At 37.6% G+C, this 18,235-nt stretch overlaps 1 protein-coding gene and 1 long non-coding RNA gene across 2 annotated transcripts; both read left to right on the top strand.

Annotated features, from left to right (window-relative positions):
- Nucleotides 1-1,003: 1,003 nt before the first annotated feature.
- On the top strand, nt 1,004-6,591 carry LOC140146548 (uncharacterized). The gene is made up of 3 exons (XR_011858261.1): nt 1,004-1,066; nt 4,786-4,937; nt 6,446-6,591. It is a non-coding gene; the product is annotated as an uncharacterized lncRNA (long non-coding RNA).
- A 383-nt stretch (nt 6,592-6,974) lies between these two features.
- On the top strand, nt 6,975-17,965 carry LOC140171811 (sodium-coupled monocarboxylate transporter 1-like). The gene is made up of 6 exons (XM_072195144.1): nt 6,975-7,181; nt 7,429-7,517; nt 7,772-7,884; nt 10,037-10,107; nt 16,714-16,800; nt 17,756-17,965. Exons 1-6 carry the CDS (start codon nt 6,975-6,977, stop codon nt 17,963-17,965), a joined length of 777 nt encoding a protein of 258 aa, XP_072051245.1.
- Nucleotides 17,966-18,235: the final 270 nt, after the last annotated feature.

The following is an 18,235-nucleotide window of genomic DNA, read 5'->3' on the forward strand; positions in this document are numbered from 1 at the left end:
TTTGTAGCTCTGTAACAAAAAAAAAAGAAATAAAATATAATGGACATCGGATGAAACAGTGATCCTTTGGCTAAATAAAACTTCGTGTACGTAAAGGCGCAAATGTCTTAAGAACTGCTTCATTTCACAGCAGCAAAACACAAATACGCCATTTAAAATACACGGCACATCGTCTACACCAGGTCAATAATTATTTTGTATACACCAGTCCGAGAAACGTTTACTGTATTTGGTACTCTATTGATGGAACCACAGATATACCAGTGCGGGATATTTAATTTGTTCAATTAATTCATGAGTGTGTATCGGAAATCACTGTTGTGTACACTTCTGTATAGCACACTAACAAGTAATTGATGGAACCCCCACCTTGGGACACCAGTAACGGCCAAGTCTGATTGTAAATCATTATAAATCATGTCACCTTTGGACAGTAAAATTCAGCATTAATATCGATAATTTTGACAATAATTATGTCACGATATTATATGAAAGAAGTGGATCTTAAACCGTATAACTGTATGTTTATTTCAACCAGTCTTATATTCGGAGAACAAAAAAATACAATCTCTTTGAAGCGCTATTTTAGCCTATGATTGCATGGACAACAATTGGACAACAATTTGGAGCAGTTATGACAGACTTCCTTAATATCGTAAAGAAAAATATACAGGGTAACAGGCAAACGAATGTATCAGTAAAATTAACAATGACACGGGTTTAAAAGAAGATGGGGATTAGGGCGCAATGATTTTAAGGTGACAAATTGTTTAAGGTTAGCAACTCTTTAAACTGTTGCGAGTTGGTAGTTCACAGCTCCTTGTGAATCATAGTGAGCTTTGGGAAAAATCGGATTGATCGTGTCGTAGCGAGTGTGTAGAAGAATGCAAATATCACAGATCACAGGTATATTTTTGTCGGTCCTGTGGATAATGAGTTGTAAAGTATTTATTATTATTATTACTATTATTATTATTATTATTATTATTATTATTTAGTTACTGGAATAAGCTTATGGGGTTCCGTGGTAATCACCGGATTCGTATGTACGCTTTACACCAGTGTCGTAAGTATTACCGTGTTAATAATGTTGAAAACATGCAGCTTCCGTCTGATCAATAGACGAAACATCATTTTATTGACTTTTAAATACGCAGTGGTATGTGTTTCTATGTTGTTTTTGTGTTAGGATGATTTTGATGCAGACTTCTTTTAATAGTTTATTACTCTAGACTCTATGGGGGAGTTCGTGGCCATCTCAGTCTGTTGTACTCAGTCAACCATGATGTTATTGTTGTACAAGTCAAGGGCTTTCAGAAAAACTTGGGTGATTGATCTGAATTTGCCTAACTTTTTCTATAGAGGGCGTTGTTCAAAATGGCCGCCAAATTATTACTTTTGACAATATCTCAGTTTCTGGAGACATGATTTTGGTGTTTATACCTATGTTTTTACTACCAAAGAATTCAATAAGACCAGTGTTTATTCACTGGCACCTCCTTTGAGGCAGCCATCTTGAATTTCAAAATGGCCGCCAAAAATTAACATTGTAATTATAATTTAGTTATTTATAAGCAAAGAGTCATAGTTTTGGTAGCTATACTTGTTTTTGTAATGTCTAATAGTGTCCAATGGGAGCATTAAGTATATATTATTCATTGAGTTTAACATCTACATGATTTTGTCCATGCTTAAAATGCATTTTATATGGTATAATAAATCAGACCTAAGCTCACGTGACTATTAACCTGACAGTTTCGTCTGGTCGACAGAGTTTCCCAGGAGCCTGTCATTATTAGGCTATAGGCAGGCAGTTAAACTTATGTTGTGATTGAAAGAAAACCGTACCAATTTACCATTTGATTTGTAAGGAACGTGATTATCTTCAATAGCCCGGAATAATAGTTCATAAATATTGTCTATCAGGTCAGTTGTGGAGATTTCTACAGCTATTCATTGCTGCATTCATTGCTGCACGGCAAGGACAAATTACACGAGCACATTTGCCGCAATGACACACCACACTCCAACATGACTTCAATGATCTCCATGATGTTGAAGGAATAAGGTGTCCGTTCTCATGTAGAAAACCATAGTTTAGTGGATCTAGATCCGCTGTTTGGACGTTGAGTTTCCTATCCAGAACATGCATGGTGGCATATGCATTGAAGAATGCACGGTAGATGTGAGGCTCCAAACCTTTAGATGTTGATGGCAGACTCTGGTGTAAAGCTGACTTTGAGAAGTGAAACTGATGTGTTCTGAGTTGCAGAAAAATACTGGACTTGTTTCCAGCATCTATGACTTGCACCAAGTACTGTTCTGCCTGCTGGATAGAAGAAGAACCTAGTGGAGTTTTTGCTCCAAATCCTTGCAAGTAAACCACAGGGCTGCTTTCTTTGTGCCTATTTTACTGGTGATGTCACAGCCTGTGAGGCTATGTAGCGCAGGAAGCACTGTGCACATATGAGGGTCCAACCTTGCATACAGAATGTGGAGAGGGACAAAACGGGTATATGTTGCCACTCCCTGTTCTTACACACAGTTCCTGAAGACCCTCGTGAAGAAAGGTAGCCATATAAAACAGCACGGCAACTGTTACATCCGTATCGTTGGATATAACAATGCATGTTTTGTGACCAGCTCGGACACAATCTAGGACATGCATGGGTATACGGAGATCTGCCTCTTAACTCGAGACTGCAGGTGCCGCATGTTATATTCAGTTCCATTATGGATCGTTATGCACTTCCATTTGTCACTGTCATTGCATAGCTGGCTAAGAACAGTTGGCTCTTTATGCATTTCCATGGACCTATCACGCAAGAATGCATACACTAGTGTTCCCAGCAGCAGTTTATTTTGGCTTGACGGCCAGAACGTTGACATGTCCTTTGGAATTGGTGTAGATAACTCAATTGCGCTCAGTACCACTGGAGTTGTGCTGCATCTCTTCAACCTTTCTGTATCTTTCACCGATGGGTCGTCATGGATAAATGACAAAGATATAATCACATCTGCCATGGTGATTATACATAGAGGTTGTTTCTGCAAACTGTGAGAGCAGATCAGAGAAACTTGTAAGTCCTGATAGAGGCACTCTGAGGATTGCTGCCATGACATCAATTAGGAAGGCTGAATCATCTTTATGCCGGTAGCAAAAGTCACCAGGCTTGAGGGTTTCCTCTAAATCCCGAATAAGTTGGCTCTTTTCTGCTTTGGTCATTAAACCGTCACCAAACAGCAATGGTGAAGGTAGACATCATATGTCAGAATATCATCAGTGCCAAGACCTCTATCTCTAGCCACTTCGATGGCTTTGTCAGTCATATTCATGGCGATGACTTTCTTGACTGTTCTCTTGGGTTTGTCTTTGATTCGAGTTTTAAGTTAAATATAAAAAGGACAATTTCGTGATGGCCATTTTGAAATTCAGGATGGCTGTCCCCTCCTACTGCGTCCAAGTCTAATATAGTAGTATTTTGGGGTTCATTGACCCTAAAAACATATGTTTAAACACCAAGGTCAGATCTATGAACCCATAACGCTAAGATAAAGTCAAAAGTAGTCAATTTTGCGGTCATTTTGAAAAGCGCCCTCAATAGAAAAGTTAATCATATTATATTAGCCTATACTAGTAAACAAGGGAAGATGCTTAATCGTATTCTTACATTTTTATTAAGAATACGATTCAAGCATCAAATTTGATCTCGTGCGCTAGTTTGTATGTTTGAATGTTTCTTGTTCCAGTGTATGATGCGTAGGCCTCTTCCCTTGTTTGCATGATTATATTAGGCCGGCGGGTTAGCATCATTAATTGATCTCGTACACTGGTATGTAATGTGTTGTTTGTACTGTTTACCCCGCATGACTGCTCATATCCATAAGTACCAGACTTGAGTCCTGTTTATCAGGGACAGTCTGTGTAGCTCAGTGGTAAGAGCGTTCGCCCGACAAGCGAGAGGTCTGGGGTTCGAGTCCCCGCACAGGCAGGTATGTCCTGAGTTTTTACTCTGGTATATCTGCCTATGCATGTAATGTTTCCATTTGTAAATTCATGTTTAATTGTGCTAGTGTGCGATGCGTAATTCTTCTTTCCGCTCTATACTAGTAGTTTTTTGGGGTACCTTGACCCTAAAACCGTTTGTTTAGACACAAACGTCCGGGCTCTATGAACCTCTAGAGCTGCGATAAAGTCAAAAATAGTCAATTTTGTGGCCATTTTGAAAAGCGCCGTCAATAGAAAGGTTATTCATATTCTAAGTCTATACTATTATTTTTTCCGGGTTCCTTGACCCTGAAAACATATGTATAGACACCAAAATCATATCTCTATGAGTATCTGGAGCTAAGATTATAGTAAAATGTAGTTAATTTGTCGGCCATTTTGAAAAGCGCTCTCTACAGAAAAAGTTAGGCATATTCAGATTGATCACCCAAGTTTTTCTGAAAGCCCTTGACATATACAACAATAAAATAATGGTTGATTGAGTACAACAGATATGGCCACGAACTCCACCATAGAGCCAGATATAATAACATTAAAAAATGGCATAAACACAATATTTATTGATTATACATGAATATTTTTCATGAAAGATTAAAAAAAATTTAGATGGCCGTAAATCGGATGAAAACCGTAAATGGCTATATGACGAAATCGGCACATTTGTATGTATGTACCATGTGTTTTATTACACGTCTGGCTAATTAATATATGCAAAACTGGTTTTTTTTCATTTGGTAACAATCATAATGACAATACTTCCACATGTTTTTATACAGGGTGGTATGAAAGCTGTGTTGTGGACAGATGCTTTTCAGATACTCGTTATTATCGCTGGTATCCTTGCTGCCGTTATTGAGGGATGTAGAAGAATAGGAGATGTTAGCCAGATATGGGAAGCAGCAGTCATCACTAAAAGGCTCGACTTCAAGTAAGGGCAACTAAGGGCGTTTTAATGTATAATTTACAAAATCAGATTTTAAATGAGCATAGGTGTGAAAAGCGGTAATAATTTACTGGTAAAAGCTCACATTTTGGTCAATGTTTAATAGCGTAATTTGTCCGTGTAAGAAAGGTAACGGATTGAAACCTGTATTTTACAGGACGAAGTGCACATCTCAAAATTCCGTTAGCGATAAGGCCATACTCCACCATCAAATGTTGCTGGAGAAGGGGGGGTCGAAGTGAGGTTGTTACCTTCCCAGCACTTAAGAATGCCGCGCCAGTACCCATTTTTACACCTGGGTGGAGATGGGGGCTCGAACCGGCAACCTTACTATTATGAGTATCACTATGCCATAGTCGATTTTTGATAAATACAAATATGTTATTAATCATGATGAACGCATTGAGTTGAACTTGAAATTATACTGACAATTATTACATCAAAATACTAGTATAAAATGTTGATGAAAAAGGTTATATAAATATATTAGTGACAGTAAAAGTAATGTATACGTAGGCTTATAAAATTGAATGCAACATATCATAATGACATAATTATAATGGCACTTCAATACTGAACAATTTTGATTTTAGAATCTATTTATTTATATTTATAACAATTCGGTCAGAGACCAGGCGAGAACCCAATAGTGCCTATGCACTAAATTAAAGGGTGGCCTAATTACACCAAACACAAAATAAAATCTACCAGTTTATTAATAGCGAAAGCCCGAGTTTCGACTATGTTCATTGGGGACTCTGTCCCTAACAAACCACGTCAATCATACTTGTTTATCAATCCAATTTAACCGCAAGCACAAAGCCTGGAAATAAAAAACGCGCTCATGCACCTAGTGAGAGTTTATTGTTCGTGCCAACACATAGACGTGTACCATGAGGTTATTATTGGTAATGGCAGGTGCCCGGAGGATTTATACAATATCGAGATCTGTGCGACCAATTACAAGCCAATTCCATTTAAAGATACATTATCCGACAATCCCATCCATAGACAACCGTGTTAAGCATGTTTTCCGCAATCAAACGTAAGTAGTCCACTAGGGAAGACAACAAACAGAGGAGGTACAGTGACTGAAAAGATCAGATGTGAAAATCTATTGTGCACACATTCATTAAATCAAAGTTTTAAGCTTTTAAGCTCTGGAGCCCGTTCCGCTTGGCCATGGTTGGTACCAATATATGCACACGCTATGATTGAATTGGAGAATAAGCGATAGGACTTTTGTTTTACTATCCTTTGGGCCTATCATGTGTTAGTGGATACTCAGGTCCAATAATGTGGCCGTCATTGCCGCCGATATCAACTACAATCAATACGCGAAAGAGGATAGTAAAAGCAGAAAACATCCTATCGTGTCTTCTAATTCTTAGTCAATTAAACTGCACAATACATTTTTTATGTTAGTGTGTCCATTTTCAGAAATATAGTTTGAATCAACAGTCATGTTTCGTTTTTTCTAAATATTATTAAAGTTTTAGTCCTGATCCTAGCATACGTCATACATTTTGGTCTGTTTTCGTGGGTGGAATATTCTTCTGGGGTCACATCTATGCTGTTAACCAAACCATGGTTCAGCGATACCTCACATTGGCGACAGCAAGAGAAGCTAAAATGTGAGTACTTAAATGATATATCCTGATTTCCGTGTACGGACAAAATACTATATAACTATAAAGTGACCCTACATAACCCTTGCGGGATTCGCCAGGTGCGGGCAGCGATAAAGGCAAAAACGTAGCATAAAACACAACGTCCGGCTGATAGTTACATGGGAGTCGTTAGCGATATGTTTTAGAATTTCAAACTATGCGATTAAACGGATCAACAGAATCCGTGAGGTAAATGAATAATTCGTAACAAAAGTCCCAATATGTTTACGAATAACCCACCACTTCAACCCCCCTGCAATGTTGTTCCCTAACCAACCTTGCCTATAATCTCATATGCACAGTGCGTACGACTACGCAAACATCCGAAATTACGGGATTACAGACATATTTAATGTCCCCAGAAAGTTTCTGCAAAAGATCATTCACATGCAGTCTCAACCATTGGGTATGCAATGTTCTCGTTAGCAGTGCTGTTGCCATTGGTTGTGTTGGTGTGATGCTGATATTCCTATTAGTGTGTATTGCTGGTGTCACTATGTACGCTTACTATGAAGGTTGTGATCCGTTAACTCTGGGACTCGTTCAGAAGCCAGATCAGGTGAGTAATCATTCCCGATTTATACAGTGACGATTGTAATTCGTTAATGCATTCATTGAGACGCCAGGTAACTTTTGAACATCATAAAATAGGAAACTATAATGCAATATTATCAGTCTCGCCGTCGAGCAATGATTAAAGAAGGAAATAGGAAAAGTGATCCCGCCCGGGAATTGAACCCATGTCCTTTAATCATTGCTCGACGGCGAAAGTCATTGTTCTTAGTTTGTTTTTCCTCTCTGTACAGATGATAGTTTACTACATCTTGGATTTGTTTCGTAACACACCAGGTATTCCAGGTCTTTTCGTCGCAAGTGTGTTCAGTGCTACGCTGAGGTAAATAATTAGAATATATAAAGCAACATTCTGGACTGTTTAGTTGTAAGTTTTGGCGCAGCAGAACTCTGACCTATCTTTCTTTAGCGCTTAATTGTAAAATATTAGGGCTTATTTAGAATGAATTTACATATTTGTGATTCGGACCTAGGCGGGCCCTCAGACAAACGAACGAACAAACAAACAAAATGTATAGTAGAATGATGTTACAGATTTGAAGTAGAATTAATTTGACAACATTGTCTCTATTTCAGTACGGTTTCTTCCGGTGTGAATGCACTTGCAGCAGTTACTGTACAGGACATTATACGCCCACACTTCAGAAGCATACCTGATCTGCGCATGACAAAACTAGCAAAAGTAATCGGTAATTATGTTAATGAACAGTAAAACATATGTTTTTTTCGTAAACTACCCATTTGTCATTTAAATGGGTGCGATCATATCGTCAGTCTTATCGTCCATCATATCAAAATTGGAGAAAGAAAGCTCGCATTGTTCATGTTCCGTAAAAGAAATGTCATAACCTCATTCCCTAAGGTGTGGCGGGATACCTCATTTCACATAGTGTGGCGGGATACCTCATTTCCTATGATGTGGTGGGATACCCCATTTCTCATAGTGTGGTGGAATATCGCCATCTTTTATGAGCTCTGTGTAACTCGTTTTTTCTTCTAATGTGTCCAATATCAAAACCGGTGCTGAATTGTATCTTGCATCATGGATATAACATTACTGTCTGTTCAATTAGCTTAGATTCTTGTATTTTTAAGATATTTGAAAAAATAAAAATTGTGGTCAAAGTCATCAAAGAAAAGTGTTAGCACAGCCTTAGACCCAACGTGAGTTATACTTTTCAAATTCCAAAGTTCAATTTGAAACCCCATTTCTTTTCAATTTTGGTCTTTTCCCGCGATATTTTGATAACAAGCCGTAGAATGTCGGTTACCATAAACTTTTTTGAACCAATCCATTTTGTGCAATGGGGACGATTGTCATAATAATTAGATGCGCTGAGATAGTATTTATTCGACCATCCGCATCGGAATGTATCTTGTCCAGCAATAGGCCTATTTTCGTGTTGAAACCCCGCTGTTGGAACATTACCATAAAAATACCTATATTCAGAATAGGCCCAGCTTATATTAATACATTCCTTGCTATTTATTTATGTATTTATTTGTTTGTTTGTTTGTTTGTTTATTTATTTATTTATTTATTTATTTATTTATTTATTTATTTATTTATTTATTTATTTATTTATTTATTTATTTATTTATTTATTGTGTGGATGGATCTAAGAAGGTGTGAGCCTAGGCCTATTATAAAACTACACATTTATTTTCAATTTGTTTACGTTTTGATTACGTTTTGTTTGTTGAATACAAACTATGAGAAGAAGATTTGGAAACAAAAGAACTTTTGTACAAGAAAATATTATTTAAAACAATGACTTAGGTTACAGAAAACAATTCTTGCAAAGTCACTGTATTTGAAAATGTCAAGCAAATGCTGTTCTTGGGAAAGAATGGTGGTATTAAACAAAACTCAATTACATTTTTATCGATGAATGCAGTTGAAATCCATAATTTTAATGTCATTGTCGGAATAATGTTATGCATAAAACCTAATCGCGCACACCTCACTGAGCTTCACCTAATTTCGTGCAACAAAAACCGGTGGACCATCATATCACCTATAGACCCTATCCAATAACCGCAACGGTATAACAATTGAAATGGCAGGACAGATTGCACTGGTGGACAGATTTTTCGATAGGGTCTATGCCCTAAGTTGAGAATGGACCGTCCCACTCGATTTGTGAAAAGGTTGCGAACCCTTTTGGTGGACCCAAGTAACTGCCTAAAATGAGGCAAAATTGAATAGAAATGGGGTTTTATATTGAACTTTGGAATTTGAAAAGTGTAAATCACGTCGGGTCTAAGGCTGTGCTAACACTTTTCTTTGATGAGTTTGACCACAATTTTGTATGTTTTCAAATATCTTAAAAATACAAGAATCTAAGCTAATTGAACAGACAGTAGTTTGGTAGGCCCACAGGCCTCAATGTGAGGTACATGACACACTATGAAAAATCTGATCATGCAATCTTGGATACTGAAAACAAATCAGAGCAAACGTTTAAAATGCGTGGAGTGTATTGATTGTGTGTTATTGCTTTTGGACGCGTTCAATTGTCTTGAGGGTTGATGGATTTATATTTGCTTGTATTTTCCAACAATTTTAGTAAAAAAAAGGACGGAATTTATTATCTTATATGTATTTGTTTGCTCGGGAAACTGCTTACTTGTACTAATATGCTAATGCATTTTGCATTCCCTACGGGGCTTGTGCATTAGACGCATCAACTTCTCTATTAATAAGTTGTCTAGCATATCGACCGTCTATTTTAGAATTGGTAGATTTTATGTTAACTATGGCTGATGGTAAGCATTGCGTACACATGGTGGTGTGTGACGTATTCAATAATTTTATGTTCTATTGAACTTATATTTCAGCATTTAGTTTTGGACTACTTGCTGTTTTAATTTCCTACATTATATCACTGCTTGGATCTAGCTTGTTAAAGGTAAGTTTCCTCTATAAAGTAACTTACAAAAGCGGGCACAAAAACACTTCGTCGCCGTATCACATAGTGACTTATTTGCAAAATACGCATTTGGAGTGGTTTAGTGATTTTCATTTAATGCATACTCTTGATTAACACAATATTGTCGATTATATTACCCCCACGACCCATTATTCAAAATCGCGCACTGTGATTTGTTGAAACGCGTCACGTGACAGACCATTAATTAGCGATAAAGTGTCAAGGGCAACGAAATTTATGTTCTTCTATCATCACAGCGCACAGCAGAGCGCACAGCACACCTGCTTATGTAGGGGAGAATGGAATGTCAGGGGTGTGTTATTGTATATTAAATCACACTATTTTGTGGTAATAGAATAGCAATAAAGGGTGCAGCATTATCCTTTACACGCAAATAATGTGTCCTCGGCAGTAAAACCGTTTAAATAATTATTTACGTTTTTTCTGCCTCGGACACATTATTTTCGTGTAAAGGATCATGCATTACCCTTTATTTCTTAAATAAAATCTGGTTTTGCAAATGCAAATATACCATTTTGTCAATATATTTCACTTATCACTATCAGAGCATACCTTATTCTGCACAAAATCAATATTAAGTAAACTGCGTCGAACAATACATCACTAGATGAAACAGCAAATACGTCAAGTCACTATGTGAAAAGTACCAAACAGCAATTTTACCGTGCAATGACAAAGTCGCGCAATACGTCACGCAAATACGTTACGATGTGAAACGGCAAATTATATTGCAGATACGACATACTTTTTTATTTATTTAATAACATCTTTAACGAGGGTAAACCCTGATCAGTGCAAGCAGTGCTTTCCACAGGGGCCCTCGATACAATAAAACATATAAACAAACGATTTACAAGAAATAAATGTAAAATACACTTAGAAAGTCATTGCACCAATTATTGTAAATACAAGATATAAAACAAATAAATATTATAAAATTACAAACTGCATAATATATACAGAGTAATACCATAAAATATTTAAAAGATTAAAACAAATGAGACTATAAACAGGATAGACTAGTTAGGTTTGTAAAATGTGCTCCTTAAGGGATCTGGAATGAACGTTTATGGCATTTCGACAGTATTTTTGTGGGACATGAGAGCACCTCAGACGTGTCGAATTGCATTCTGAATACGAAGCATGTCTTTCTGATATCAAATAATTTTCATTTTTTGAAATTTACGATTAAATACACATTTTATGACAAATTAATAAAATTTGATATTTTTCACATTTTTGAGATATAACAGTCCTCGAAGAAAATTTTATAAATTTAATGATATATTCTTAAAGTGTATATAGATGGGAGGAAAAGCCGACGATCAATGGAAAATTTTGACCTTTCATATTGAAGATATGGATTTTTTTCCCCAAAAGGCCTTTTTTATTTTGGCGTTTTGGGAATAAAATCCATATCTTCAACACTAAAGGTCAACATTTTCAATTGATCGTCGGCTTTTCATCCCACAAAAAATAAAAATTATTTGATATCAGAAGGACATTCTTCGTATTCAGAATGCAATTCGATATGTCTGATGTGATCTAATGTCCCACAATAAATACTGTCCAAAGGTTCATACCCCACCCCTTAAGCGACTTTTTAAAATTAATAAAACCCACTGTGGCCCGGGTTCAAATCCCCGCGGTGCCACATGTGAGTTTGGTTGCCGATCCATGCTCGTCCTCGCATGTTTTTCTCCGGGTGCTCCAGTTTTCCTCCTGCTTCTAAAATCGGACCTCTTCTCATATCCCTGTCCCGTCATATCTGGAGGCATCCCTTGAATTTAGTAGCCTCTGAGCACTATTAATAAATAAATAAATAAATAAATAAATAGATAAATAAATAAATAGTATTGCTAATTTGTTTTAAATTGTCAGGGAGGTTATTCCATGCTGTTGTTCCAGAGTACCTGAAGGAACGTTTACCAGTTTCAGTTTGAACAGACGAATGGAAAACATTTTTATTTGCAACAAATCTAGTGTTGTATGAGTGAATGTTTATTTGTGAGTGAATGTTGTCCCTCAGGTACTCAGGAGCCACACTATTAATACATTCATACATAAGAATAATTCTAAAATAATCAGCCCGCTGATTTACCTTCATCCAATTGAGTTGTTTGTACAAATCCTTCACATGTAAATCCCTAACTTTACACACAAGAGTCAATCTGGCTTGAATATGATTTAATTTATTGTGATCAATGTTTTGCAATTAATATCTTACTAATTAAGCCACTTTGACGCATGGCTATTGGTGAATATGTGATTTGTCATGTCAAAAGCAGACACGTTTTGCAGGATCGTAAATGTAGAAATAGCCAAAAATCTGCCCGCGGGTGATTTTTTCACAATTTGGGTTTGTTGCAAATTTGTGATGTTATTAATGTTAAAAATATTGTCTGATAGTTTCAGACCAGAATATAACTGGCATCTTGTATTTTTGAGACATTTTTCAATGTAATTCCTACTCTCAACATTGTCAATAATATAATATAAAGGCCGATATCTCAATTTCGAATTTTATAATACCATAACATACAAACTCAATATCTTCGCTTAGGAATGTCCGATTTCATTGGATAAACAGCGTTGTGGAGCAAAATATCTCTTGATTTAAGATATGTTAAAACCTCAAAATTCATAACCTGCCCAAAAGTGTCTGCTTTTGACATGACACGTCACATATATAGTGTATAACATAACACACGAATATTCCAATTTTCTCAAAAATGTATAAAATGTCGAATACGTCAATGTGATAAGGCCGTCGGCTGCACCCTTATCTATCAAATAAAAATATTGTGTAGTTATCTGTTTGAATCGTTCAACTTGCTCCATAACACCTTATTCAAATTATAGCTAACTGTTGAAAATCTCATTCTTAAAATGGCATTATGTTTTGTACAAAATTAATGTACCTCAAAATTCACCACCTCGCATCAGCATGCGCGTTTGTTTGTTGTTGTTGTTGTTGTTGTTGTTGTTGTTGTTGTTGTTGTTGTTGTTGTTTTTGGGGGGTGAGAGGGGGACTTGGGAGCGCAAGGCAAAAAAGAAGAAAGGGGCAGAAGTAGGGCGGCAAAAAACATTTAAAGAAAAAGGGCGGAAGAATTATGAAAAATGTATGAAAAGTTAGAAAAAAATCCTCTTCACTTTTCCGCTGTTTATGAAGGGGCAGCCAAATTTACATTTTCTGCAGCTCCCGGGGGAGAAACGGCCACGGTAGGCCACTGCTCAGCTTCCCCTCCTTCTCTCTATCACTCTTCTTTGCAGGGACTACCAGGGGGAATGGCGCCCCTTACCAGTGATGTATCGTTCGAGTCCGGACTCGGACTCGAGTCCGGACTCGAGTCCACTTTTTTGTTGGACTCGGACTTGGCTCGGACTCGGACACCAAAAGACTCGGCTCGGCTCGGACTCGGACACAAAAGGACTCGGACTCGAAGCCGAGTCCGGTCCGAGTCCAGTCCAATTAAATCCATGTAAAATGTGAAATGATTATCTAAAAATGTCAAAGTAGATCTCAAATTTGTTGACTTTAAATATTTGGCAATTTTACAAATTAATTGGGGCTGTCAAATCTGTGATCTGTCATATATCCTACATATCGACCAAATTATTTAGATTTATTTGTCACTTTGTAGAATCATATTATTGTTATCATTAATGAAATAATTGATAATTAAATAAATGCAAACTTTATTAAATATTTGGACTACATCAAAATATCTAAGAGTTCTTTCATGGAACTTTCCAATCCAATCTTGAAAGAGAGAAATATGCACACTGGACCATACATCTCAGCTCAGTAAATTGTAATGGCTGTAGGGTGCACATTTGTATGGGACAATTTTGAAAAGATATTTAGAATTAAAGGTGAATTTCTGTTATTATTATTATGACGATGATGATAATGATGATGATAAAGAGAATGATAACGATGATGATGATGATATTTTTCTATGATTGAATACATTGCAATTCATTTACATGTATGCTGCATGCAGCCTAGTGACACTTCTCTAGTCCCTGGGTGCAAGTTCACTGTGCGTTTACATGTAGTGTGCCACACACACACAGATAGCCCCACATGACTGCTGTGACTGTGAGTGCTGTTTAGTACAGGTGGTCTGATACATGTAGAAGTTTTTACCATCAGGAGATACCTGTTCATGCATGGGTATGGGACTTTGAAGGGGTGTGTGTACAGTTGGTTGGTTGAGTTGTGTTGAGTCTTTTAAATGTTAACTGTGTAGTAGGGGTTTGGTAGGGTGGGTGTGTATAGGGCAGACTTGTAGTATTGGGACCCGCCATGAGTACGGGTACAGGTCCCGGACCATGAGTACGGGTACGGGTCCCAAGCCATGGGTACGGGTACGGGTCCCATGTCACGGGTACGGGTCCGAGTCCATGAGTATGGGTACGGGTCCAAAGTCAAAATAGGGTATGAGTACGGGTACGGGTACAAAGCCACGGGTACGAGTACGGGTACGGAAATTGGGACTCGAGGACGGGTACGGGTCCCAGTATGGGTATGGGCCATGGGTACGGGTATGGAAATTTGAACTTATGGGTCCAATTATAGGGTATGAGTTATGGGTATTATGAGGGGAATTAGACATACCCATAATTATGGGTATGAGTATAAACAAATTAATAAAACAAGTACAAAAAGAGATTAAATATTGGTGTCATGGTGAATCTAGCCTAAATGTGGCATATTTTGGGATGCAAGTGAAAAAACTATGTCTTTGTTCTTTGGTTTTGCCGGACTCTGACTCAGCTCGGAATTGAACATTAAAAGGCTCAGCTCGGTAAAAAAATAGGACTCGGGCTCGAAGTCGACCCCAGTCCGATTCCAGTCCAATCAATCCATGTACAATGTGGAAAAATTATTTATCTTAAAACATCAATTGGAATTAAATTAATTGTCAATTTTCCAAGTACATTCATGCACATCTACACAATACACATCCATCAGATTATCCATTAGCTCAATCATTATAATTATTATCATTAATTATGCACATCTGGATAATTATATTCATGTTTTATCAATATTTTAAAACTCCTTTAAATCTCTTATCAAATCCCAAACTTCAGTATGGTAAGGACCTCTCTATTCATTTGTCTCAGATGCACTGGTAGAAGAAGTACATGTACACTGTGAGCTCATGTGGCTGGCAGAAAATCTCACTCCAGTCCCCAGCACCAGTCACATATCATTAGTTCTACATGTGGGCAGCATACAAGAAGTGGAGTGTATTTGAATGGGGAATATCAAAATGATTAATACAAGCTAAAATAATGATATTTTAACATAAAACATAAAAATTCACCACAAAAGAAAAAAATCTTGAAATGTTTTTCCAGTTTGCTAGGTCTTTTTCTGTATTGATCAGTCATTGTGTGAATGAGACATGTACATGTAGCATACATGTCATGGGTGGCAGTGTGCACAGGCTGTTGTAGATCTCAGCATTCATGTTCTTTTTGTGTAGCCAGGGTTGGATTGATATTTTTCAGGGCCCTGGACCAGGCTAAAATAAATTTAAGGGCACTTGCTAAAGCTTTCCATTTACTCCCCACACAACCCCATTCATGATGTAACCTATTTGTTTTAATTATGAATTTATGATCAGAGGAGTTAACATGCATCTGGAAAGTGATAGTATTCTATTCTCACTTTCCTGCATTTGTGTATAAACCATGTACTGTATGGTACCCGTACCCGTGGGTACGGTAAAAATAGGGCATGAGTACGGGTACGGGTCCAAAGCCACGGGTACGGAAATTGGGACCCGAGTACGGGTACGGGTACTACAAGTCTGGTATAGGGAGAGCGGTGTGTGGTATAGTGTAGTGAGTGACTTATGGCCAATGACCTTCTTTTTCTACAATTTTAGCATCAAAAACTTTGCAATTTTCTTTTTTCAGCAAATTTGTATTGTAAATTTTCAAATTAGAAACAAAATTTAAAATTTTGCTCCATTTTTGGGAAATAATGACCCATTTTTTCAAAATGTTATACCAAATGACCCCCTTCTTTCAAAATTTTATACCCAATTAGCCCTTTTTCATTTTGTTATACCCAAATGACCCATTTTTATACAAATAGGCTCCTACTAAGCAATGCCAGACACCTGTCACATCATAAGTTGAATGACCCCCCCCCCCTACACACACACGGGCATGGACTTTGACCGAGTCCGGACTCGAGCCGGACTCGAGTCCGGACTCGAATCATATTTTTGTTGGACTCGGACTTGGCTCGGACTCGGCACCCCTGGACTTGGACTCGAGTCCGGACTCGGACACAAAAGGACTCGGACTTGGCTCGGACTCGGATACAAATGGACTCGGCTCGGCTCGGACTCGGACAAGCTGGACTCGGGTACAAGTCTGCCCCTTACCCATATAACAACGGCCCTAACTATTGAATACCACGTTACTGTAAACCATCGTCAACATCGCCCTGTATCGGAGTATACTAACATTTATTAAGTATTGTATATGATATGCGTGTTCTTTCCAAAAAAATAATTACCTTTTTTTTCTGTCAAGTTTGTTTTCAACTTTTTTGCTCTATTTGGTGGACCTCTCCTTGGCCTGTTTTGTCTTGGAATGTTTCTCCCTTGGAGTAATTCTAAGGTATGTATTAAAAAGCGCTTTCATATTGGGTTCTTCCAGTTAAAATGCACATACCCCTTATAGAAGAATTGGTTTTAATCTTCCATACAGGACTGTGAATTGCAAGGGTTACCTGAATGGGTGACTCCTTTTGAAATCTATACCTCAAGTGTGGGAGACTTAGGTCCTAGCTATCACTGTAAGTATATGGATTTCAACTGGAATAGCCCAATAGTCCGATGCTTTTTTTTTTTTTTTTTTTTTTTGCGTTTTATCGTTTTATCGGTACATTGCATTTCTTTAGTGGTTCTTTGCAAAGGAGTTCCGGGTTTTCTGCTGCAATTTTCAACAAATGCCACAGCAAATTGTTGCCACATGGAAGATGAGGAAACACTGCGTAAAATTTACTGTTGCGTCTGTCGCAGCGAGAAAACGCATCAGTTGGCAAAAATTAAAAATCAACGTCGATAAACGTTTACGATTATCAATTCGTCTATTATCAACGAGATTTCAACCAATGGTTGAAATGAGGTTAATGATAAATGTCGATTCAACGTCGGTTTCTAGTTGACTTATCCATTCGTCGATCATCAACCTGGTGATCAATTTTTCAGATTAGACGTGATATCGGGTTGAACTATTGTAGAAATGAGAGTTGATATTTTCGATATCAGGTTGAAAAGGTGGACGCACACCGACGTTGAAACACCGTTGTTTCAACGTCAATTTGACGTTGACGCAAAATTTGAAATCCGAGGTCCTATTTGAAATTGCGACTTCGATTCTAAGTTGATTTAACGCTGCTGTGTCAGCCCTATTCCCACTGGACCATAAGTTAAAACTTGTCCAGGAGCTTCCACGAGTTCCTGTTTAAAAATAAAATCAACCATATTTAGTTTACGCACAGTACCAAAATACCACTGCCATTGTGCAGCACGACTGCCTATTAATATTTATATTTTCATTATCACTTCAGGGAGCAGTGTTTGGATATTGTTTTGCGATTCTCTTCACAAGCACAATTATCATTGGCAACATCATACACCCAGATACAACAGTTACAAATAAGCTGTCACTGTCTGCAGAGTTGTGTCAGGAACACACTCAAAATGTCACTTCCACTGTGGTCACTACAGCAGCAGCAGCTCTGAATATCTCTACTAGTACTACAGATACAAAAAGGTAAGAAGTGCATGCATGATTCTGTAAAGGTTTTCTCATGGACAACACCACACATGGACAAATCGTCTTTTACCTAATCTTAACTTATGATAGCTTCAAAAGAAGGAGAAGATATTGAAATTGAATGATTACAACTCACTGGAAGATCGCCGAAAGGAAGTGATATGTAAACGTTGTGGCAACTTTTGGATTTTCCCGCAGTATGATCTCCAAGCTAAACGTCACGTTTCGTCAGACCGGAGAAGTCAAAGACGGACCCAAAGGTGGCCCAAGA

The sequence above is a fragment of the Amphiura filiformis genome, chromosome 2 (assembly GCF_039555335.1).
Source record: "Amphiura filiformis chromosome 2, Afil_fr2py, whole genome shotgun sequence".
NCBI classification, from domain to species: domain Eukaryota; kingdom Metazoa; phylum Echinodermata; class Ophiuroidea; order Amphilepidida; family Amphiuridae; genus Amphiura; species Amphiura filiformis.

What these genes read in the sequence shown, in the direction of transcription:
- LOC140171811 (XM_072195144.1), top strand. Translation starts at nt 6,975, where the DNA reads ATGTCCCCAGAAAGTTTCTGCAAAAGATCATTCACATGCAGTCTCAAC. An exon ending in TCGTTCAGAAGCCAGATCAG is followed by an intron (nt 7,182 to 7,428) that starts GTGAGTAATCAT and finishes CTCTCTGTACAG; the next exon opens with ATGATAGTTTACTACATCTT. An exon ending in TCCCTTGGAGTAATTCTAAG is followed by an intron (nt 16,801 to 17,755) that starts GTATGTATTAAA and finishes TTATCACTTCAG; the next exon opens with GGAGCAGTGTTTGGATATTG.